The sequence below is a fragment of the Amphiprion ocellaris genome, chromosome 23 (genome assembly GCF_022539595.1).
Source record: "Amphiprion ocellaris isolate individual 3 ecotype Okinawa chromosome 23, ASM2253959v1, whole genome shotgun sequence".
Classification (NCBI taxonomy): domain Eukaryota; kingdom Metazoa; phylum Chordata; class Actinopteri; family Pomacentridae; genus Amphiprion; species Amphiprion ocellaris.
The window spans coordinates 2,285,612-2,310,381 of record NC_072788.1 but is presented as its reverse complement, the minus strand read 5'-3'; the positions used below and the strand labels follow the sequence as shown (position 1 = coordinate 2,310,381).

The 24,770-nt window shown below is 40.9% G+C and overlaps 2 protein-coding genes across 5 annotated transcripts; both read left to right on the top strand.

Moving 5' to 3' along the window:
• c23h4orf54 (chromosome 23 C4orf54 homolog) lies at positions 1–17,019 on the top strand. Of its 4 annotated transcripts, none has more exons than XM_023293640.3 (2): positions 1–4,640; positions 13,702–17,019. In XM_023293640.3, exon 1 carries the CDS (start codon positions 181–183, stop codon positions 4,618–4,620), a length of 4,440 nt encoding a protein of 1,479 aa, XP_023149408.2. In that variant the 5' UTR covers positions 1–180; the 3' UTR covers positions 4,621–4,640; positions 13,702–17,019. The 4 variants fall into 4 exon arrangements, with proteins under 4 accessions (XP_023149408.2, XP_054863688.1, XP_054863687.1 ...); XM_055007713.1 differs by lacking the exon at positions 13,702–17,019 and adding an exon at positions 10,445–10,556; XM_055007712.1 differs by lacking the exon at positions 13,702–17,019 and adding an exon at positions 10,351–10,482.
• A 1,558-nt stretch (positions 17,020–18,577) lies between these two features.
• trmt10a (tRNA methyltransferase 10A) lies at positions 18,578–23,960 on the top strand. Its single transcript, XM_023293649.3, has 7 exons — positions 18,578–19,016; positions 21,121–21,280; positions 21,374–21,445; positions 21,517–21,591; positions 22,275–22,424; positions 22,499–22,604; positions 23,414–23,960. Exons 1-7 carry the CDS (start codon positions 18,835–18,837, stop codon positions 23,599–23,601), a joined length of 933 nt encoding a protein of 310 aa, XP_023149417.2. The 5' UTR covers positions 18,578–18,834; the 3' UTR covers positions 23,602–23,960.
• The last annotated feature ends 810 nt before the right edge of the window (positions 23,961–24,770 follow it).

The window sequence follows — 24,770 nt, the reverse complement described above, 5'->3', positions numbered from 1 at the left end:
ATATGTGGTGAGCTGGAATGTCTGGAGCGCCTCGGTGTCATCGGAGTCTGTCTGGCCGGACTCTGAGCTCTGCAGCAGCTCCATCTCTGCCGGAGGCACGGAGGAACCCTGGGGGGCTCCATCTCTGCCGCTTCATCTCCGACAAACACCAAATGTGAGCTCAAAGCTGCCACTTCAGCCATGAAGACTGAGCGAAGCTGCGTGGAGACGTCGGGGACGCGCCGGCATGTGAAAGATCTGCTCCGGAAAGCGGCGGAGGATGAGGCGGAGAAGCAGGACGAGAGGAAATACGTGGATTTGGAGCTGGTGGATTTAAAGACGAGAATAGACGGAGAGAAAAACCAAATGTCTGTTCTGATTAGCAACAGCGGCGCCGGAGCTGTGCGAGTAACGGAACCGAAGCAGGAGTTGGAAACTAAACAGGAGGAAAAGAAAGATGCCAAAGTTGTGGAAAGTGGAAAAGATGTGACGGAGGATTTTGGAGACAGAGGCGAGCGCGTAATTACGCAGCAGCAGGTGCCCAAAACAGACAAAAACACACAGGAAGCTGAGGAATTTCACAGCGGGGGTAATCATGTGAGGAGGAGAAGTGAGTCTGATGACTATGAGGAGGATGATGATGTTAGTTTGGTGCTTTCTGATGACTGCGTCCTGTGCGTAACGGAGGATGAGTCCCATTACATTACCACACACGAGATCCAGCTGTCGGAGCTGTCGGACAGCGAGGGGGACTACGACCTCGGGGTGGGCTCGTCCACCAGCTGGGACGTTGAGGACGACAACCAGGTGTACTCATTTGTTGATTACGCTTCTTTTGACGCTGATGGAGCGGTGGGGGAGAAAGCAGCAGCAGCAGTCAGCACTCTGCTTGAAAGTGATCTGAGCGACGCAGCCAAGTTCGCCAGCTCAGATGAGTGTGCGTCCAAGCCCCAGCAGGAGCAGCAGCAGCAGTGCGGTGGCAACGGCGCGGGGCAGATCCACCTGTCAATCAGAACCACTTCTCGAGCTATAAATGACCCTAGCAACATCCAAGAACAGGAAAACATTCTTTATCATGCCAGGCGCTCCGGGGACACGAGCCGCTATGTGTTCAGGGGAGTTGATGGGAAGGCAGAGACGTTGTGTGACAGGGCGAAGTGTTTCATAGCCGCGCCCGGACGCCTGCACTTTGGCGGCAAATTGAGGGGAAAAGAGGTCACCGAGTATTCCAGCGGCACGTCCAGCGCTGTCAGCGAGCTGGACGACGCTGACAAGGAGGTGCGCAACCTGACAGCCAAAGCTTTCAAGAGCCTGGCCTATCCCTACTTTGATGCCATTAATTTCAGCACCTCCAGCGAGTCCTCTGCGTCAGAGCATGGCCTGGGGATAAACAGGTGGTCCACGTTTGTAGACCTGAAATATGGCAACGTGAATGTGTCCCAGGGTTTGGACCAGAGTGTGGTTTCCCATCAAAACACAGACAATAGAGGGTACAAAGGCGTCGCACTGGCGAGCATCAAACCGCCCACCAGCAAGATCTTCACCCTGAACGGGAACCCCCACGGCGCGTCCACAAAGAAAATAGAGCTGATGGGGAAATTCGGCCAGGGCCACGGTGGGGTGATCAGGCTCACGGAGACGCTGAATTTCCGCTGCAATGTCAAATCGGGAATGTCTGGGGGAGAAAGACGCACTAACTTTGCACAAAACGCAGCGGGATCACGTTCCACAGATGAAGTTACCAACAGGCTGCTAAGCGGCCAGAGGAGAGGGGCCGGCAAGTCGCCCTGCAAAACCATGGAAGGCACACACAAGAAGGCCATATTCGCCTCCAGCCTCATCAAAAATGTCATTTCCAAGAAGATGCAGTTCGAGCAAGAGCGCAAGATGGAACGAGGGGAGATCAGCGAGCCGCACCAGGCGCCTTCCCCGTGCTTTACGCACCAGGAGGGCGACGGCCACAGGGGTAAGGGGAGCAGGGAGCTGCACAGACAGAGCTCCAAGTTCTCAGAGAGCAGCTCCGACTACGCCATAATGTGCGTGGATGAGCTGGGGGACTTCGTAGACAGCGGCTCATGTGATACCAGGAGCGACTCCCGGAGACGCGACGGGGCCGCTCCCGCACCAGAAACTAATTTGGAGCAAGCGAATGAAGCTGGAATCGATACTAAAAAAGGCGCATTGGAAGCGTCCAAAAGCACGTTGCTTCGCAGCCAAAATAGCGCGTTCAGATGCTGGAAGGACGAGGAGCTAGAGTTTCAAAAGGATCATAAAAACGACAAAACTCCGGAGGGGAAGCTGCCTTCAGGTAACGACAAACAAGGAGAGGGGGATCAGGACGCAGCAGGAGGCAGCAAACTCACGAAAATGTCGCATTTGTTTGTGCCAAGTATCCAACTGGTGTCCAGTGACGGAGAAGTCGGACAGCAGCTGCAGAGCAGGAATTATTCTCCATGTGGAGATGGAGGCGGGATAAAACTGCGCTCTGACAACACTTTATACATCGCAGATTCCAGGAGCGTGGCCACATCGAAGTCTCCGGAAATTAAAATTAACTTAAGGAGCGTCAGGGACAATAAAACGGAGCCTTTTGGCGTCTCCAAGCTGCGCGCTCCTAATATAGGCTGTAACGCGGCCAGCCTCATCAGGACGGATGACTTCAAATGCCAGGCGCTGGCTGCGGCTCTGAAGGGTGAGTGTTCGGATAAAGTGCCGCATTTCATGGTGAGAGACATTAGAGATAATAAAGGGAAGCTGCAGACCCCGATCCACCAAGTCAGAGACGTCCGGAAACTGGTGAAAAGTTCATATCATTTTGTTTCTCTGGACAACAACGAAAACAAACCCAGCTTCGCCCCTGCTGAGAGCCACTCGGAGCAAAAGAAGCAAATGTCCTACAGAAACCCCAACTCCGTGTCCCCCATAGTGATAAAGTGTCAGTCTGTGAACACGAATAGTAATGGGAAACAATCTGGAAATGTGGAGTTAGTTAACCAGGAGCCGTGTGACGCAGACAGGTCGTCTCCAGAGGGCGCTAAAGGTGCCGCAGTGCAGAGGGCAGCAGGGAGGGCACCCATAGGCGCCTCAGAGGAAAGCATTGGGTTAAGAATCGAAAGCAGAGCAGCTTCAAAGAGGCAAGAAAAAATATCAGACGCCACAGATAAGAAACCCGAGTCCAAGATGGCGAACCAGGTGGCTCTGGAGAAACTCCAGGCTGCCGTGAAAACCATGGAGCAGCTTTATGTGTTTGAAAAGAATGAATGGAAAAGGAAGAACGAGCCTCAGCCCCTGATTGACAGCCACGTTCTTTCACTGCTAGCCAGCGAGGAGCACGGAGGACCTGAGGAGGATGGAGGGGCGAGAGGTCCTGGCATCGAGAAGCTCATCAGAAGAAACTCCTACCCCAACGCCGACAAGACGCCACCGGCAGCGTCTCCAGGTACCGACGGCCTGCTGAGACGGGAGGACAAAGACCTCTTCAGGGCCCTTCAGACGTCCAGCGGCCGTGAAGACAGGCTGGTTGCTAAGTCGGTTCAGGCCCCGAGCACCACGGGGAGCAAAAACATGTTCAGCCTCAGCTCCACCCTCAAGGCCTCCGCCGCCGCGAAGACATCCCAGCAGAGCGCCATCGCACAGCTACCATTTAGCACCAAGAGTTTTGTCCCCAAGTCCCCCAGACTGCCCGTTTCCTTAAAAATCAGCCAGACGAGGCTGAGTGGGGCAGAATCGAGGGAGGTGGACAGGGTTGCACAGGAGTTTTCGAGCACGTCGGCTGATAATGAGAACTACCTAACCATTCCAGTAAAGCCTCACCCAAGTAGCAGCAAACCGCCCCCGTCTGCTGAGAAAACATCAGTGTACACGTTTGCCCCCCAGTCAAACCCAAGTAACCCTTCAGGACACCTCGGATCCGTCACCAGAAGCCAGGAAGACCACAACCAGACCCCTAAACACTCCAGCATCGTGATGGAGACGCGTTCGCCGGACATCCCCTCGGCTGCCATCTACCACTCCATGCCGTTGGGTTTGCCCACCAATCAGCCTCAGGTCTACTGCTTCTCCCCAGCCATCACCCCAGCCCCTACCCTGGACCCCTTCCAGGCCATGCAGAGGAAGATGCTGCTGGATCCCACCACTGGAAGCTACTACCTGGTGGACACTCCAGTGCAGCCGGCCACCAAGCGCCTCTTCGATCCAGAAACCGGCCAATACGTGGACGTGCCGATGCCTCAGCCTCCCATGACGCCCGTCCCCATGCCCATCTCGCCTCTAGCCCTGAGTCCGGGGGCGTACGGTCACACCTACATGATCTACCCGGGGTTCATGTCGCCGTCCGTGATACCCGCCCGGACACTGGTGCAGTCGCAGATGTCGGTGCAGTCCGAGGCAGAGAGCGTGGAGAAAACACAGCCGACGGAGGGGATGTACATGGAGAGTCCCTTCTACATGGCCACCGGGAAGTCTCCACAGGTGGCGTCCGGAGCTCAGCAGCAGCAGCAGGGTGGCGCTAACAGGCCGCCGCATGGCTCATCCAGCATCAAGCAACCGGTTATCAGCATCACCTCCCAGCAAGGGCCCCGCATCATCGCCCCGCCCTCGTTCGACGGGACCACCATGAGCTTCGTGGTGGAGCACAGATGAACGTCATCTCACGTGGAAAGGTGAGTGGTTTAGAGGGTTTGTGTGCAACAAAACGTTAAAGTCAGGGGTGTCAAACTCATTTTAGTTGGGCTCAATTTGATCTCTAACAACAACTCCAACTTTTTCCCTTTGTTTTAGTGCAAAAAAGTATGTTCTGAAGATGTATCTTTGTACAAAACATGAACAACCTGAAATTTCTTAACCCTCTTGTTGTCCTCATTTTCAGGTACCAAAAAATATTGTTTCCTTGTCTGAAAAAAATCCAAAAATTCAGCAAAAAAATTCCCCAAATTTCTGAAAATTTGCAAAACCTTCAGGAAGAAAATTCCAATAATTCCTTAAAAGTTTCCCTTAAAAGTTTTTTTTTTTTTTTTTTAAATTCCCCAAATTTGGCAAGAAAATTCTTGTAAATATTTTCCAAAAAATGAGTAAAAATCTCAAAAAAATCCTAAAAATATCTAAAGTGATTACATATATATCTGTAAAACTTCTGTTTTCTTTAAGAACATTTTTAACATTTCTTTTTTTCCACCAAAAATGTTGAAAATGTGGACATCAGAAGTTTCACAGTGAAAATCTTTTTTTCCCCACATTTTCAAACTTTAAAACGGGTCAATTTTGACCCGCAGGACAACATGAGGGTTAAGAAAAATACGTGCAAATTCAACAATCTTATGCCTCAGTTTATCATTTACAACCTACAGATCACAGTCTACCTATAAAGGTCCAAAACATTCAGTCACAGGTATCTGAAAGTGTTTTACTTTATGATGAAAACACCCTGTCAAGATCTAGAAATGGTTTTAAATTAACAGTCGTTTCCACATCTGTGCAGTAATCCTGACCACCACATCATACAAACTAAATGAAACTATAAAGGAAGAAGGTTCAGTTGTTCCTCTGTCTTGTAAATGTATGAAATTTACACATAAAAATACATAAAAGTCACTTCAGTGCATCAACGACACGGTTCAACAAACCAAACTCTTTTGTACTAAAGCTGTACCATATAGCACAATGTTCAGTGTATTTTCTGTAATTTTTATATTTTCCAAAGTCATCCTGAGGGCCAGACTGGACCTGGTTTTGACCCATTGGCCGTATGTTTGACACCCCTGGTTGAAGTGAACCTAAGGGTGCTGTTGGATGATGGATTGTGTCATTTTTCTGTCTTTATAATTTGCTTTTGGTGCTTAAAAAATTTTGCTTTTGGCATAAAACATTCTCAAGATATCCTCATAGATTGTAAACTCCAAGGAAAATTTTAAAGATAGCTTTTATTTAAATAGCAGGAAGAAAAAATACAATGAAAACGATAAAAAGACTGGCTAAACTGGAAAAAGAATTGGGTCAAAATTACGTTTTAGATCACAGGAGCCTTAAAATGATTCTATTATTTTATAATGCCATTGTGTATTAAAATATTATTTATTTTGAACCCTTTGGGACTCTATACAATATCAGCCTTTATCTGCCTTAAAATAACCTTTAAGTGGCTCATTATCTACTGGATAATTTAACATTTCATCTACTTTTCACAGTCGAGCATCAAGTCAGTTGGATGAAGACGTTACACATCATAAACTGTCATTTAAGAAAACATACAATGTGGTGGTAAAGTGTACAACTGATTCCTTTAGCTGCATATAATCAGAGATTCTGCATTTCCTTTCATTTTAATTGAGACATTTACTGTTTTAGAAAAATAATTCATCTCTGTTTTTGCATGATAACATGTTACTTGGATCAAAATTACAATTACTGGACAACTATATAGACAAATCCACTGTCTTACTGTCTACATATTTTATCTTAATGTTTACATTTGTCCTTTTACTGATACTTTTGGCGATATTTACTTTTCCTCTAGTGTTTTTAGTTCTGTAGATAGTAACACAATCACCTCAGACCTGTTTGGTTCTGTTTTGCAGTCATGTTTTCTCCGTTGATCTCTTGTATTTTGGGTCTGAATGTCGGAAAAAATATGGAATTTGTTGCAGTTTCTTCCTCCTGTAAAGTTGCCAGTTTTGCATTTTCTAGTCACCTCTTAGACTCCAAAGATGCTTAAATGTGTTTTTACACTTTTTTCTAGCGTTGTGAACAGTGAGTTGATTGGTTCTTCTTGTCCAAAACGTTCCATTGCATCGCTGACTGTGTGTGAACGTACAAGAAGCCTGAAGAAGCCACTTCTAGTCACAGTACAGATATATTATCAGCAAAAGAGACTTAAAGAAACACTAATTCACCGTGTTTAGTGGATAATCGAAGCCAAAATGCAGTTTTGTGCTGAGGAGATGCTCATTTTAATATTTTATATGTCGTCAGCAGGGCCAGAACCAAAGAGGGGTCCAGGGGGGCCACTGAAAACTAAAGTTAGGCCACTTTACACAACCAATAGTGAAGCCTGTTAGAAGGCTAAAGCTACATTCAGTAACTACTGCTTAGTCTGTTGGTTGTTGTTCCAGAACAGAACCATTTAAACAGCCGTACCGCCTCATCTAATGTAATTTATACAGTAAAATATCTCACAAGCTCCAACAACAATTAAAACAAGACAACTTTATCAACCAGCTGAGATCTTTAATGTATTCAGAGTTCAATTTTATACTGTATGTGAGTCCTGAGAACCAAAAGACCAGAGTAGGTGACCAATAAACAGCCTGGATATCCCTTAATTATCTTAAAAATAACTACAGAATGATATTTTCTGCTGAAATAAAGCAGAAAAGCTCAAATTAAATAGTCCAAAATCCACCTTTAATCTGTGCTGGACTAACTTTGCTCCACTTTATGGAACGTATTCTGGTTTTCACACCCTTAATCTGACTGATTTTGTGCTTTAAATGTAAAATAATTTGGTAAATCTCCATTTAAAACTACGTACTGAACCTTTAAACACAGAAAGACAAATGAACCTAACAAGAAAGAGAGAGTGAAATGGCTGCTTGCTAAAGTAAGAACAGTGTTTTATAGTAATTATGAATTTATTATGTTTTTATTTATTATTATTTATTAGCTTTATTTGAACGTGGTGGTTCTCCTGCATTTTTTATTGTTGAAAGTAAAACATGAATATTTTAGTGTTGTACATCTTGTGCACGAGGCTGTTATGAATTCAACCAGTCACAGACTCCGGTTGAACACGTGCACGAATAAAGGAAGAGACGTGATGATTGTAAAGTTTGCAGCTGAACAAGTTGTAAATTCTATCTCACAGCAGGGATAGAGGATTCTACCGCTATAAGATGGAAGTGTGTGAATGTGTGTGTTGAAGCAGTGCGTGCTTGTTGTGTGTGTTTGTTGTGCGAGTACGAGGAAGAGCTTCAGCTGCTGCCGGACATCAAGCGGCCGGCTGGCAGGGCCGAGTCGCTGCAGGGTCAGCCGGCTTTTTATAGGAGCAGCGGGAGGGCGAGAAGAAGGTTCACATGAACTCTGATCAGCAGTTACATAAAACACGGCAGCAGATCTGCTCAGCAGCACACTGGAGTTCCCCTTCATCTGAGAGAGTAAACACATTGTCTGGAGGAACAGGTAGTTTTGATGAAAAACGGTGTCTGGAGGAAGTCAAATCAACCAAAAATAGTCACGTAGCCGCCTTAAAAGCTATACTGTGATGCCTTTGAGCGTCCCACATGCAGCAGTAAAAAACAACCTCAGTCCCTGAAGGAGCCAGTTGGGAATCAGAGACCAAAATGTCTTTTAAATGTGACAGAAAACACAGTGAAGTTTATATTTTATGTTTAGGGAGAATTTCCATTGTCAGCAAGAAGTAACATGTTGAAACTAACTGAATTTAAGTGTGAGAGAACATGTGGCAGGTTTGATTTTGCTGTACAATCCCTTCTGCTAAAAACCCCACTGTATGGAAGTCCAACAATGTCCAAAAAATAAATAAAGGGCAGTAATTAGTCTGCAAGAGCAAAATCTAAGAGCACACAGTGATAGATTTGTAACAGAAATTATAAATGCAACCAATGCTTTGAACTTATAGAAACTGTCACTAAACATGAAATTGACGATTATGAAATTAAATCAAAAAGAAATTTTACGGAGACCCAAAGTGTGCTAAATACACTTTTTTTTTTTTAAAAAAAAAAAAAAAGAAAGAAGAATACATTTTCAGGAAAGTTCCGTGACTTAATGACACTTGTTTGGTGGTACCTTAAATCATATACTTGAATTGTTGTGGAGGTCTTTCTGTTCAATACCTCAAATGTATGGAAGTCTGTTAATGTCAGAATAAGTGGGAAATGGTTAGTCTGTGAGAGAAAAATCGAAGAGCATACAGTGACAAGTTTGTATTACAGAACATCGTTTACAGAATTATAAATGAAACTGTCAATAGATATGATGGAATCAAATCAAACAGAAATTCTGTGGAGACCAAATGTGTGCAAAATACACAGTAATGCATTTTTAGCCATGTACGGAGGCTCTAGAGATGACAATGTACTGTACTTTCAGCAATTTTCCTTCCTTAAAACTGATGCTGCTTCTATGTTTAGACAGTTTGTTTGCAGTATTACACAATCTTGATACAAAAGTCAGTTTCGAGAGAACATGTGGATGGTTTGGTGGTACCTTAAATGGCAGAGTTGAAAAGCTGTGCAGGTCTTTCTAGTAAATACCACAAAATGTATGGAAGTCGGTTAATGTCAGAACAAAGAGGGCAGTGGTTAGTTTACAAGAGCAAAATCTGAGAGTGCACAGTGACAGATGTACAACTACAAAACATTGTTAATCATAAGAAAACCAATATTTTGAAACTACAAAATACGCTTTTTCACAAAATTTGATGGAAGTTTTGTTGAAGTCAAATTACACAAAAGGGTTCAAATTAGGGATCGAACGATATGGGTTTTCCAGGGCCGATACGGATGTTGATTATCGGTAGCAAAGGAAGGTTGATGACCGATATTTGGAGCTGATATACATTAAATGTAATGTTGTAACAGCATGTTATAGCAGAAAACCTATCATTAATAACTAGGCTTCTTCATTAACCCTCCTGTTGTCCTCATTTACAGGCACCAAAAAATATTGTTTCCTTGTCTGACAAAAAAAATCCAAAAATCTGCAAAAAAATTCCACAAATTTCTGAAAATTTGCAAAACCTTCAGGAAGAAAATTCCAATAATTCCTTAAAAGTTTTATTTTTAAAAAAATCCCCCAAATTTGGCAAGAAAATTCTTGTAAATATTCTTTAAAAATTAGTAAAAATCTTCCAAAAAAATCCTAAAAATATCTAAAGTGATTACATATATATCAGTAAAACTTCTAATATTTTGTTTAAGAACATTCACAAAAAAATCAACCAAAATCCAGCGAAATTCGCTGGATTTTGGTTGATTTTTTGTGTGAATGTTCTTAAGAAATATTTTTAACATTTCTTTTTTTCCCCACAAAAAAATGTTCAAAGATTTCCCAAAAAGGTTGAAAATGTGGACATCAGAAGTTTCACTGTGAAAAAAAAAAAGTATTCGTCTAGACCTTGATTTTTATTCAGAATTTCAATAGGCCAGACTCTGAGTAGTTTTCTCTCTGTTTTCCATGACGTGATTATGTTGTGACCAGCGTTAAGCATCAAGGTCTCACAACCCTGATAACTCCCCAGCTGAGGAGTCTATTATCTGTCAGCAAATTCTGTTCTACCATGACTGTTTTTGCTGTGGCTCATCCAGATTTACACAATAGATAAGAGCTGAATTATCCGTTTGTGTTCCCAAATAGGAAGCAAAGAAATTTTTAAAAATCCCAGTTTGGTAGAGTTCTTGTTTTAGCATTTAGAGGAACTGACACCCTCCACCCATCTGCTGACTATCAGACACTGAGCAGGAAACACCAGTTGGTTTACTGAGAGCGAAGACAGACAGTTCACAACGTCCACTGAGACAACAGCTGAGTCTCCGTTAGGAATGGCGACTGGAATTTTTCAAGCAGAGATCGACTTTTCTTGTCCAATCTGTCAAGACATCTTCCGAAATCCTGTCGTGCTGTCATGCAGCCACAGCTTCTGTAAAGCCTGCCTGCAGCGCTGGTGGTCGCAGAAGAAGATTCACGAATGTCCGGTTTGCAAAAGACGATCTTCAAAGAGCGACCCACCCTCTAATTTGTCCTTGAAGAATGTATGTGAAGCCTTCGCTCAGGAGCAACAGAAAGCTTCTTCGAGGCCTGAGGTTCTCTGCAGTTTACACTCTGAGGTTCTGAAGCTCTTCTGTCTGGATCATCAGCAGCCGGTGTGCGTCGTCTGTCGAGATTCAAAGACCCACGCCCACCACAGGTTCAGACCCATCGATGAAGCTGCAGAGGACTACAAGAGGGGGCTCAGGAATCTCCTGAAACCCTTACGGGACAAACTGGAGCATTTTCATGAAGTGAAACTCATCTGGAATGATTCAGCAAAACTAATTAAAGAACAAGCACAGCACACAGAGAAGCTGATCCAGGAGCAGTTTGAAAAGCTCCACCAGTTCCTCGTAAAGGAGGAGGCCGCCAGGATCTACGCCGTGAGGAAGGAAGAGGAGCAGAAGAGTCAGATGATGAAGACGAGGATCGAGGATCTCAGCAGGGAAATATCCGCTCTGGCAGAAACCATCCGAGCCACAGAGGAGGAGCTGAGAGCCGAAGACGTCGCCTTTCTGCACAACTACACGACTGCAGTGGGGAGGATCCAACAGCGCCCCCTACCGGATGATCCACAGCTGGAATCTGGAGCTCTGGTCGATGTGGCCAAACATCTGGGCAACCTGAGCTTCAACGTCTGGAGCAAGATGAAGCACAAGGTCTCCTGTTCTCCTGTGATCCTGGACCTGAACACTGCAGAACCAAGCCTCCGGCTGTCTCCAGATCTGACCGTCGTCATTCATCAAGAAAGGAAGTGTCGGGCTCCAAAGAACCCGGAGAGGTTCGAGGACTATTTCACCGTCCTGGGCTCGGAGGGCTTCGACTCGGGGACTCACAGCTGGATCGTTGATGTCGGAAACAACACGGACTGGGCGGTGGGCGTGATCGGGGAGTCTGTCCAGAGGAAGGCAGAAATACAGACCGGATGCTGGAGCATGTGGTTCCACGATGGGAAATACAGAGCGTTCTCACCGACGGTTAAAAACAAAGTCCTCTCAGTGAAGCAGCTGCTGCAGAGGATCAAAGTACATCTGGATTGTACAAGAAAAACAGTGACATTTTCCAACCCGGACACGAAAACAGTGATGCAGACGTTCTCAGTGACCGTCACTGAGAAGCTTTTTCCCTTCGTCAACACTCAAAACGCTGTTCCACTGGAGATATCCCCACTCAAAGTCTCTGTGAAGGTAGAGATGTAAGAGATAGATGGTCATCAGGTCGATTAGAAGGTCTAGAAGTCTGTTTCTTCAACTTCAAAAGTTTGGGGTGACTTAGAAATGTCCTCATTTTTGAAAGAAAAGCTGTTTTTTTCAATGAAGATGACATTAAATTAATCAGTCTAGCCATTGTTAATGTGGTAAATGACTGTTCTAGCTGGAAATGTTTAATGGAATATCTCCATAGGGTTACAGAGGAACATTTCCAGCAACCATCACTCCTGTGTTCTAATGCTACATTGTGTTAGCTAATGGTGTTGAAAGGCTCATGTTTTCTGATCTAGAAACTCATGCAAATGTTCATATATTTTCATAAAAACACTCTTTCTACGTGTCTGCTGCAGATACAATCACACTGATCAGTAAAAGCCTCTTTAGATGATCATGATGATTATTATGATTATTTTTTTAAGTTTAATTGTTCGTTCAAATCTTAAGTATCATGTGTAAAAAAAAAAAGTTTTTTGTAAAAATATTTCAGATTAAATCACAAATGATTAATTGATTCAAATGTCTTGTTATAATCAAATCAGACCGAATTCATGTTTAATTCATGAAAGATTGCTAAAGTTTTGAGCAGTTTGTTCTTAAATTCTGATGATGTGTGTATATTAAATTGAAATAAATCAGGTTTTTTATTATTGTTCTTCTGTTGGTTTTTGTTCACCAGCTAACGCTCAAAAATCAAATCAAATCACACTCGACTGTCAACTATTTGGTAGCTAGCAAAGCTGTATTGTTGTAGAACGTGTCTCATTTTCACATTTAAAAACATATAATTCTGGTTTAACTTGGCAGCAAAAGTGTTTGTATGGAGGTCAACAGTCCTCCATATCTGCTAAGCTACACCCACTTGGGTGTCGTCGTTGCTAAATAATTTTGAATTTATGTTAAATTCAAACATTTTTACATAATATTCGGTACTATTTTACAGTGAGATACATATAAAACACAACAATTTCATAATACTAGATCAGTTTTTCAGCTTGACATAATGGCCCATATAAAAAAAATTGGAAGTATTATCATAATAAATTCTGAAAAATCTACATAGTCTGGACTGTTCTTAAACAAAACAAAACAAAAAATGCATAACAACACACGTCAACCCCTTAAAACGTCAAAGATAACAGCAAAAAGAACTGCTGCTTGAATAAATGCCTGAGTTTTGGTCAATAATTTTGTCACTAATAGACTTCCATACATTTCTAATTCTGCATCGTATCATGCAGCTATATACTGCATATCTGTTACATAAAGTTGATTCTTGACATGCTTATATAGCCAGAAAACTGCTTTTTTCTCTTAGAACATTGGGGTTCTTGATGGGAAAATGTGCACAAATTAAACAATAATAACTCAGCCCATTGTTTGTCGTGTAAATATGAAGTAAAACATCGGTTTTGGCAGGTACTCAAATGTATTTACAGTGACAGAAACTACATTTTAGGGATCTATGGAGTACAGTCACGTTTCTGCTGTTTTCTGACATTATTATGTTATAAAATACAGGCTCATTTCTCCACTTTGCTTCATATTAAACCATTATTAAAGTCAAAGACATAAAAATGACAACTTGAGCATCTCTTTTCTAAGGTCTTGTTATTAACAGACTCTATTTTAGTGTGTTGCTAAAGCATGTTGCATGAGGAAACAGATTTGTTCATTGGAAGTCATTATTTTTTCTGTTTTTGTGCTTAATAAAACTGAGAACTTGTCTTGTTTTCTTGGTTCCCAACAGGTCTGAGCTCTGAACTGATGCCGGAGCGCTCTGGGTTTGGCCTCGTCCTCATTTCACATTTTATTTTGTCGTTGGGTCTTTGGATAAAAGGACATTTTGCTTCACTTTTTTTATAACTTGTACAAGTTTTGGATTTCTTGCTTTGTTGACACACTGTAAAAAAATTTAATTAAACACTTTATTGACAGGTCTGTATAGTAGACTTGCTAGCACGGTGATCAGTCACCCCCTAACCAAATCAGGGTTTAATTCTAGAAATTCTTTAACAGCTTTTTTAATTAAGTCACAAATATTAACCCAATATACACAGTATGCCACCAAATACGTATGCCACTTAACCATTTCTAACCATTTCTTGTGAGTTATTTCGATAAAATGCACAAAACTTTCACAGAAATGTCATAATTAGTTCATCAACCTCGATTAATTAATTTTTATGATCGCACTAAAGAATCAAATCATCTGTAAACAACATGGAAAACTAAAGAGCACATCATTTATAATACTAGAATCTTTAAAGGCTCCATGATCATGTTGATTATATATAATAAATCCCTGTCACACATGAGTCAAATTGGCCTTTATAATGAAGCATGAAGAATAAAATTATCCAAAAAAATTTAAGTGAAATATAAAACAAACATGTGAGGATTAAGATGTGTAAATAAAGTGATCTACAGTGCAAAAAATATGTCATTTGGTGGGTAAAAAGTCAGACTTTAAAGTACAAAATTGCTTTTGTGACTATAAATCCTCACTTGTGCATTTGTAGATTTTTCAACCTCTTTGTGGATCAAAATTCTGTCACTTATGAATCTTACTTTGTACTATTTTTCCTTGTAAAATGACAAAAAAAAATCACATGCAGAGAGCAAATACACATTTCACATGATTGAGAAGATTTACAAATTTAAATGAGGTTTTTTGCACTGAAAAGGCACATTTATAGCTTAAATTTGTGCAAAAAGTGTAAAATTTGTGCGTAAAAATGCACACACTCATATGAAAGATGATGCATAGTGTTGACTGAAGGCCCCACTAGCATCACATGGTTCCATCTGTGTTTGATTACATGGTCCAGGATTAAATGTCACTGCTCGCTGGTGACTTTAAGAGCAGTGATGAGACTAACAAAAGGGAAAATAAGGATCCACAAATGCACAGAAGGAAATTTTTTTAATCCACAGCAACAGTTGTGTACTTGATACTATGAATTTGTACACAGAAATGTAGAAATATATGCATTTTTTTGCATTGGAGCTTCATTTGCACTCTTAACTCTTGTTTAAATCTATGTTTAAATACAGTTTCCCTCCACAAAAAAGGTTTAAAGAGCAATGCAGCTACAGAATTATAATACTGACGTCCTCTTTAGCTCCGTTTGACATTAGTTTCTGTGTGTATCACTGTTTCTCACACATTATAATGACACTGAGGTATTGTTTTGTACATAGGAGTTCACTGGTTGTGGATCTGCTGGACAGTCCATCCTTTTATTTTGAATTAATTCTGTTACTTTATTGCAATTAAGCTAGAAAAAACAATATTTTATAACATTTGCTGTTTTAGAATGGTTGATGTGTTTGTTATGAGAGAATGTCACATGTCTTATTGAGTTATGTTGTATTATCTTAACTTCGATTTTCTAAACTGTAGTAACTAACTGTTTAGGGTTTCAATGTTGTTTCCTCACAGTTGCATTCTACTAACTTGGACTAAATTGTGGAGTATTTTGATAATTTTCGTTGGAAAATGTCTAAATTAAGTGGTTATTTTTGGCGGGAACAAACTGAAAATTAAGTGGTTTGCTCCAGCCGAACAGTTTTTTGGGGGGAGCAAACCACGTAATTTTCAGTTCGTTCCTGCCAAAAAGCTGGCTCATGTAAAGATAAACTAACTAAAGTGGAAATCAACAAAAACTTCTGTTGAGCTCAGTCAGGATGCTTTTATGGGAATGACTCTACTGCTAATAGTTGTATGTTCAAGTCACAGCGCCCTCTATTGACAGTCAGGTGACATTGCTGCTGAGCCATGAAGTTGATGTAGGGAGGAGGTGGGGCTCGATGGATGGGTTAGCAGAATAGAAGACGCTAGAAACAACCCATTTTTTGGACAACTAGCAAAAAAAAAAAACACAAAGAAGGAACAAACTACATCTTTCCATCAACAAGAGAAAAATATTCCTTCAATTTAATCGTGAGCTGCTATAGAAACAGCTGATGAGTCATGTGAATTAAATGTTCTGTAAAGCAGAACTTATTTGGGTTTGACATGACCTACAAAGTCCATTAACTCTTCTTCAAACAAGTCAATCACCACCTCAAGTACTTGGGTTTCAGTGGACTTTTTTAATGCAAGGCATCAAAATGCAAATAAAATCTTGTTGTAGAAACATGATTTTCAACAGTTTACCTTCAGGGATAGCTAATGCCTAGTAGATAGTTGTCTAAATATATTTTTACAGTCGGAATGCACCGACTCTTTAGTCAGTTCCATATATTTAATACACTTATTGCCAAAATAAAACTGCCATACAGTATGTGATAATCTAAAAATACCATCTCAGTATTTCCTAGGACTTTTGCAATATCATTTTTAAATTGTACTTTTCAATCTTCATAGATTCGGAGTGGTGTAAGTCTTCGAAAACGGCATATGTTTCTGAAAAATCCCCAAATAATCCACTTTTTCCATTAATTTACATTTTAAAAGTCTGTCCTGTTTTGTTTTTCTGAGCTTCCTGGGCTTTATTCTAAGTAGTAAAGTCATCCATTACCGTATTTTGTGGTTATTGCAGCAGATTTCAATGTGCATGATGATGGTCTTTTTGTACTTCTATTTAACGGAAGTAAAGTTGTGTATACTGTATGTGTAAATACTTTTTCCATTAGAGGATGTGATGCTTTAACGCTTTACTGACGGATTCTGGGACTTTGTTGCCTCAGTCTAAAGTAGAGACTTTTAAACTACTGCATGAACTTACCAGACAGATGGTAACTTTTTTTGGATGGTAACAGGAAGTAGGGTTGTTATTGAGAGGAGGGATGAGGAGGTTTTAGACTTTAGGAGGAAAATGGTGAACACACCATGGGAGACATTATATGGATGAAGAGATATGAAGCAATGAAACATGTACAGTGTTTTGTTTAAAGTAAAAACTAGTTAATATGAATGTTTCTAGGTTTTTCACTCTGATATGTTTTGCAGATGTACAGTGTCGGGTCAGAATTGTGTCACAAATACTGCGGTGGGTTTTATTAGATGCAGTTTTTAAATGCGCATTGTGAAAATCCAATAAACATGAAACCCTTTTGCAAATCTAGTGTCATTTCTTTGTCTTTTATTGTGTAAAGCAATTTGAGTTCCATTAAAAATCAGCTGTTTCCAGCTAGAATAGTCATTTACCACATTAATAATGTCTAGACTAGATTTATCATTCATTTAATGTTATCTTCATTTTAAAAAAAAACAAACTACTTTTCCTTTAATAATAAAGACATTTCTAAGTGATCCCAAACTTTTGAATGGTAGTGTACATATATATTGTCAGGACTGTAAATTTCAGGAGTCCAAGATTTTTGAATAGAGTTCATTTCAATGTAGATGCCTCCCATTGAACTCCATTTAACGTGTATATCTCCTAATGCAAATCCCGCTCAGAACGCCAGCTTAACACTGCCGATGCTAGAATGTACGCTAAACAAGCAGTCGGTGTCTAAAGGCTTCCCTGCCGGCTGAGGGTGCTTATAGTAACTGGGTTATGAGGGGGCTGGAGGTGGGCTCATGTTGCAGAGCTCTAATTGTAAACCCGCAGAGGCATTTAATCCCAGTGTATCTACATTCCATTCCACCCAGAGCCACATCACACACATATGCCTCATTTGCACTGCATCCTGAAATTAACGCCCTTCATACGAGGCTGATAATGCATGTATTAAAACTGGATTTAGCATTTACAGTAAACAACAAAAATGAGTGCAATCATGCACATTGTCACTTAAATGCATCACATTTCAAAAACTGGGTCAATTTTTTTTTTAATATATATATATATATATATATATATATATATATATATATATATATATATATATATATATATATATATATATACACACACACACACACATATGAACTGAAGAACTTTCTGTTTTGGACCCATGGGATCCACATCATGGCTCCACATGGGAAAGAATTTTCACAGAAACTGAAATAAAGATCTGAGACTCAACAAATATGGCTAAAGAACCAGGAAAGTTTACGACTGATGGCTGCACTTGCAGGCATCCGACCATGAGTGTTGGTAAAAATCAGTAACCACCTCAAATTGAAACACATTTATATATAAACATGTAAGTTGTGCTAATCTTTTCTTTGTCTTACCTTCTGCAGGTTTATGGTTGTTTGGTCAGCTTCAGGTGAGCACCAGGCTTTTATACCAGAGCCAGCAATCAGACCATACCAAGTAGCTGAAACTTCAAGGGGTGGACCAGGTTTATTTGATTCAAATATTGCTTTATTTATCTGGTTTGTGTTGGAAACTGTTAATGATGAAGGTTGTATCAGCTTTAGTGGTTTTTTGAATACTTGAAGCCCTTTTTTTTGTGGAATATTTGATGTGGCCCAGCCTCACTCAGACTCTACCTCCAGTGAACCCCCGGGGTAAAATGAGTTTGAAGCCCCTGTCTGAAAGCAATGCTACTTTTGTTTGCATTGAAGTTAATTCATATTTAACGAAAATAAAATTTAAATGGATGTTGTTGTCTGAAAAGGTAAAGCTGTAGCGATTAGTTCCAGATAACTTTAGATTTAAAAAAAAAAAAAAAAAAAAAAATCGTCAAACTTCTGTTGCCGTTTGAATACATCCGGCGCGGTTAAATGACGTCACGTATGTGCCAAAATACAACATGTGGAAATGTGTAGCTGAGTTTAGCAGCCTTAGTTTGTTGTTTTAGTTTGACTTTCTGTCTGAGTTTGACTATCTGAGCGATGACACGCTTTGAAAAGGTTTAGTTTTCCGTGACTTTATAAAGCGAAGCGTTTTAATTGGCTGCTAAATGCCGCCGGTTAGCTCCGTGCTAACAGCAGCGGCTAGTTGACGTTAGCAGCCGGACTTCAGTCAGCTCTGCACGGATGGCCGAAGACAGCGTGAAAAGTGAGGCTCCGGCCCAGCAGAAGAATGAAAACGGAGAGAATAAAAGCAGTCAGAAGGCTGTGAGCAGCAACGGAGAAGCTGAGAACCAAACTCTGTCCAAGAGGCAAAGAAAGAAGCTTCTGAAGCAGCAGAAGTGGGAAGACGAGAGGGAGCTCCGAAAGTAAGGATCTCAGTCATTAACTACAGATGTTCATTTATAGAGCGTACTGTGGGGTTTAAATAGAGCATCATGGTGTTATTTTACAGGGCAGCCTCTCTCCTGTCAAACTCCATCCTAAAATCTGTCGGTTTAAAGGTCCCACATGATAAAAAAAATAATAATAATAATAATCAGTTTTGATTGTGTTTTTTTTTTGTTGCTATAAACTTTATGGTGTAGAGTTTGACCTAACTTTACAAATATTTACTTTCTATAATTTTTCTGCTAACTTTAAAATGTCCCAGTCGTTAATAAAGCACATTAAATGCTCTGCAAGAGTGAACACAAGACTATTCTAGTCTAGTATCTGTAATGTGGGCTGACAAATTTGCTATGCACACAAGTTAAAAACACGTAAAATTACCAGAACAGACTGAAAATGACCAAAAAATGCACAAAAAGACCTAAATACTCACAAAGCAGTCTGAAAATGACCCAAAAAATGCACAAAAAGACCTAAAATGCCCACAAAACAGTGTGAAAATGACCAAAAAAGAAACAAAATGAACACAAAGACACACAAAACAACCACAAAAAGACGTAACATGACCACAAGTCTTGAGTTCACTTTTGCAGAGCATTTAATGTGCTTTATTAACGGCTGAGACATTTTAAAGTCAGCAGAAGCAGCTTTAGAAAGTAAATATTTGTTAAGTTTATTATGTAAATTTGCTATCCACATGAGATAATCTGTGCTATTTCCATGTCAAACTCAGAAAGAAAGTTAAAAGTAGGAATTCAGATTCTGAACAGTTCCCATAACCAGTAATTGGCTGCCATATGCATCAAATGCACACACACAGACACACTAAGATATTTTTTGTGTGTGCGTGTGTGTGTGTGTGTGTGTGCGTCACACATGTTCTATTTAGAAATAAAGATTGATGAATGTGTGTATTGTGTTACTGAGGAGAGCGTCCTTGGAGAATATGGTATATGTTGGGTGTGCTTGTGTAACTATTGCAGAGGGTGATTATGTGGGATGGGGAACACTCAAAGATTTTTATTGAGGTGCACTATTTTTTTCAACGGTTTTTGGATTGAGTTGGTTTCTTTTTTTGCTCACAACTTCTCCACATCACGGTTAAAATTGTAATCAGTGGAGAGAGACACGGAAAACGTAGAGAGATGAGCAAATGGCTGTAGGTCTGACTTGAACCCATGGCTGCTGCATGGAGGACTATAGCCCCTGTTTATGGGTCGCCCACTCAACCTGCTGAGCTGCCGGACCACCTATGTCTGCTAGCTTGTCTTGTTTTAGTTTATGTCTTTTTATCCCACATGCTGCATCCAACCAGTCTGCCGAAGCCTCCCTCCACACCCATCCCAAGTCCTGATCAACATCCAGCCCTCCTGTGATCCATGGTTGTCTGTCAGTGGATTCAGAGCCAGTGAGCAAAAAGCTTTCACAATAACAATAATCAAACTATTTTAACGTGCCATAAAATAATGGTCATGTTAATTAATGCGTCAACTTGCCCAGCCCTGTTAAAAACGCAGTACCAACAACCCATACTCTGACAACAACCCACAAATTTTGCATCGTTTAGAGCGGTTGTTAAGTTTTGAGGCTCAAACTCTAAACTCTCTCAACCTGTCACCTGACAGAATCGAGGGGAGGCAGTGCCAGTGAATCACCTGATTAAGCTGTGAACCAGTCAGGTGATTCATTCAGGCAATGAAGCAGTTACTGCTTTGGACGTCGTGTGATTTGAAGCGAGCTTTGAAGCAGTGGTTCTATGGAGTTGTAGTTCAGAGTTTTGAAGCACCTATCGAAGCTTCAGTGTCACACGGCCATCGCTACAGATCGATTAAGCTGAACAAAGCCCTTAATGGCGTAGACAGACACCCACCAGCTCATAGTGATGCTGTCATTGGCTCATTTACAAGATTAGATCTCAGGCTGGTAAGCATCAAGCGTCACAGAAGACTTACTTATGATGTCACTTTACCAGCTGAACACCCACTATAGTCTAAGCTTGCCAACACCAAACTGCTTTCATTTTTAGTGTCCACCTTTTACAGCCAACAGTGTTAAACAGCAGCTTTCTTGTGTCCACTGCAGGCAGAGACGAAAGGAGAGGAAGCAGCAGCGTCGGCTCCAGAGGCAGGACGATGAGGGAGGAGACGGCCAGAGTTTTAGGAAACGTCCACGCAGAGAGGTGACGCCGAGCTCTCTGAGGATGGTGGTGGACTGCAGCTTTGATGATCTCATGCTGATCAAGGTAGACGGGCCGAGGAACAACATGTTTCTGTGTTTTAATAGGGAAGGATCAAGGAACTGGCCCTCTTCACCAGTTATATTGTTGCTTTTTCAGGATGTCCGGAAGCTTCACAAACAGATCCAGCGGTGCTACGCTGAGAACCGACGAGCCTTACATCCGGTGCAGGTCGGTCACTAAAGCATCAGTACTGGTTCTCGTGTTGACCTGGTATTTAAACTCTCTTCTTGCTTCTCCAGTTTTATCTCACTAGTCTGGGAGGGCAGCTGAAGCAGAGCATGGATGAAAAGGATAAAGGATGGGTCAACTGGAAGGTAAGAAGCCAGAAAAACATGTTAGAACAACTTTAGTGTCAGGTAGTTTTATCTGTAACTGTCAGTGGAAGTTTAACCCTCCTGTTGTCCTCATTTACAGGCACCAAAAAATATTGTTTCCTTGTCTGAAAAAAATCCAAAAATTCAGCAAAAAAATTTGACAAATTTCAGATAATTTGCAAAACCTTCAGGAAGAAAATTACAATAATTCCTTAAAAGTTTCCCTTAAAAGTTTTATTTAAAAAAAAAAAAATCCCCCACATTTGGCAAGAAAATGCTTGTAAATATTTCTTAAAAATGAGTAAAAATCTTCCAAAAAATCCTAACAATATCTGAAGTGATTCCATATATATCAGTAAAACTTCTAATATTTTCTTGAAAAACATTCACATAAAAATCAACCAAAATCCAGTGAAATTTGCTGGATTTTGGTTGATTTTTTTGTGAATGTTCTTAAGAAACATTCTTAACATTTCTTTTTTTCTACCAAAAAATGTTCAAAGATTTCCCAAAAATGTTGAAATTGTGGACATCAGAAGTCTCAATGGGAAAATATATTTTTCTTCCACATTTTCAAACTTTAAAACGGGTCAATTTTGACCCGCAGGACAACATGAGGATGTGATTTTGTGCTTTTATTTTGAAGGGTTGTGTTGCTTGTCTGACTGTACATTGCTGTGTAGGATATCAGCATTAAAACAGAACACTACTCTGAAGTTGTGGCCAAAGAGGACTTGGTGTATCTGACCTCAGACTCTCCCAACGTGCTGGAGGAGCTGGACCAAAAGAAGGCCTACGTGATCGGAGGTCTGGTGGACCACAACCACCACAAGGTCTGTCTGGCTTCACGCTGCTCTAGCATGGAAGCTCCACCGGGTCGGTTCTTATTCCTGGCTGTGTTTTGCAGGGAATCACCTTCGAGAGGGCGAAGGAGCTCGGCATCGAACACGCACAGCTTCCTCTGAGCAGCTTCATCAAAATGAACAGTCGGAAGGTTCTGGCAGTGAACCACGGTAAGGACTGATATCAGACCAGTGCAGGGTGTTTGAAAAGTATTCACAACCCCTGAGATTTTTACACTTCATGTTGATTTATTATTGGATGGGTAAAACTGTATTTACACACAATAAGTTGAGATTCAGGAGAATTGAGAGCCTGTGCTGTGACTCAAACCGAGGTGAGGTTCATCCTGTTTGCTGTGTGTAGAACCCGACAGGAAAGAACTGAAATATAAATTCAACTAAAATAGAACATTTTTCACAAAGGCATCTCGTCAATTTCAATTTTGGGAAAATAACCTAGAATCAGAATGAGCTTTAACAGCCAAGTATGTACACAACATACAAAGAATTTGGTTTTGGCTGCTGGTGTCCCTCTAGGAACAAGGAAAGCACTCAGAGCGCAATCCTCCTCCAAATGTACGCCGATTGTCACACAACTCCACCACGTTCGTCGGTGAAGTAACAAGGAAAACAGAATAGTAAAATAACTATATAGATGTATAGATATTTACACATCTAGAAAAGAAAAAACAGTATCAGGACAACTATTACAAGCTCCCTGCAGCTTCCCATAAATAGAAATGTTACAGGAATGTTTCAAAAATGTTTGTTTTCAGTCTGAAATACAGAAATTGACTACATAAAAAAGACGTTTTGCTAACTGCATTAGGGGTCTTCCCCAGAGATCCACGACTCATTTTAATTGGATGGTTTTGTGTTCGATTCAACACTAAGTTTTCCAGTGACTTTGGGGATTTTTTCAGTGTTATTCAAAGTGAAATTCCAAACCTTTATTTAAACATACTTTGACTCCTCCTCAGTGTTTGAGATCATCCTGGCCTATCTGGAGAAGGGCAGCTGGCAGGAGGCCTTCGTCACCGTCCTGCCTCAGAGGAAAGGAGCTGTGGCCGTGGACCAGGACGGAACCAACGCTCAGGAGAAAGAGGAGGAAGACTCGGATTCTGACTCTGAACCCGACGCCACAGAGCAACTGGAGAAAAGAGCTTAACAAACAAATGGACAACTCCCATAGCTCATGCTGTGGGAAAATAGTCAGATATATCGATGCTACAGCTGTGTTTGAAACAGCAAAATTTCAGTTTATGACCGTTTCAGACTTTTAGTTTTTTACTAGATATTTATTGAAATATTTGACTCATAAGTTAATTTGACTGCTGATGAATGTTTTGCTTCATATGGTTGTTTTTACATCCAGCAGCATCATTTTTACGGATTTTTTTTTGTTTGGAGCTGAAGTTGAAGTTGTGCCAAATGGAGTTCTAAGAATATAAAGACAATGTTTAACTATATTTGTTCCTGAGACATTGTGGGATTTTGAGACACAACATTAAAAAAGAAGAAAGTTGATCCAATCTATGAGTGACCAAATTTTTAGAATATAAAAGCTTCAATATCATAATAATTCAACGATAAACTATTTTATTCTTGCTTTGCCATTGGGGAAACAATATTGTTACAAAAAATAGGGACTTTTGTTCATGTTTTTGGTGTATTTAAATGTTCTGTTGTCCAAAGTGGAAACAGGAGAGTGGGTGAGTAGTAGAATCCAACCTTTCATAACCTTTTAATGTTGATTGTTATCAGCAAGGCAGCATTTATAGAGTAAAAAGCAAATAGGCAAGAGCCTTCCATTGGATAATTACTGCAGTGATGAACCCCAGCTGATGCTGTGAGGAGCTTCTCATTTCTTAAACAACCATGTTGGAAGACGTATCCTGTGGTCATGGAAAGTCTCAGAAGGGTCAAATTATTGGCCTGCATCAAGCAAAGAAAACAACTAAGGAGATGAAGCTACTAAAATCAGATTAAGAACCGTCCAATGCATTATTAAAACCTGAAGGATAGTGGAGAACCATCATCTTCCAGGAACAAACTCTTAGATGATCGTAGGAAACCAGCAGTAGAACTCACGGCTGTTTAATAGTGAAAGGAAGAACATTTCCACATGAAGGGAACTCAGAAACTGTCAAGGACCTGAAGAACCAAGTCAGAAAGATGACAAATGTCTTTCTGACTTGGTTGAGTCAGTTGAATTGATAGTATAATGATACTGCCACTTCCATGCTTGATGGTAGTTATAGTGTCCAGAGGAGTTGAAGATTGGCGTATCAGGGTAAGAAGAGAGGTGGATGAAGTGATGCCCTCATCATGACTAGT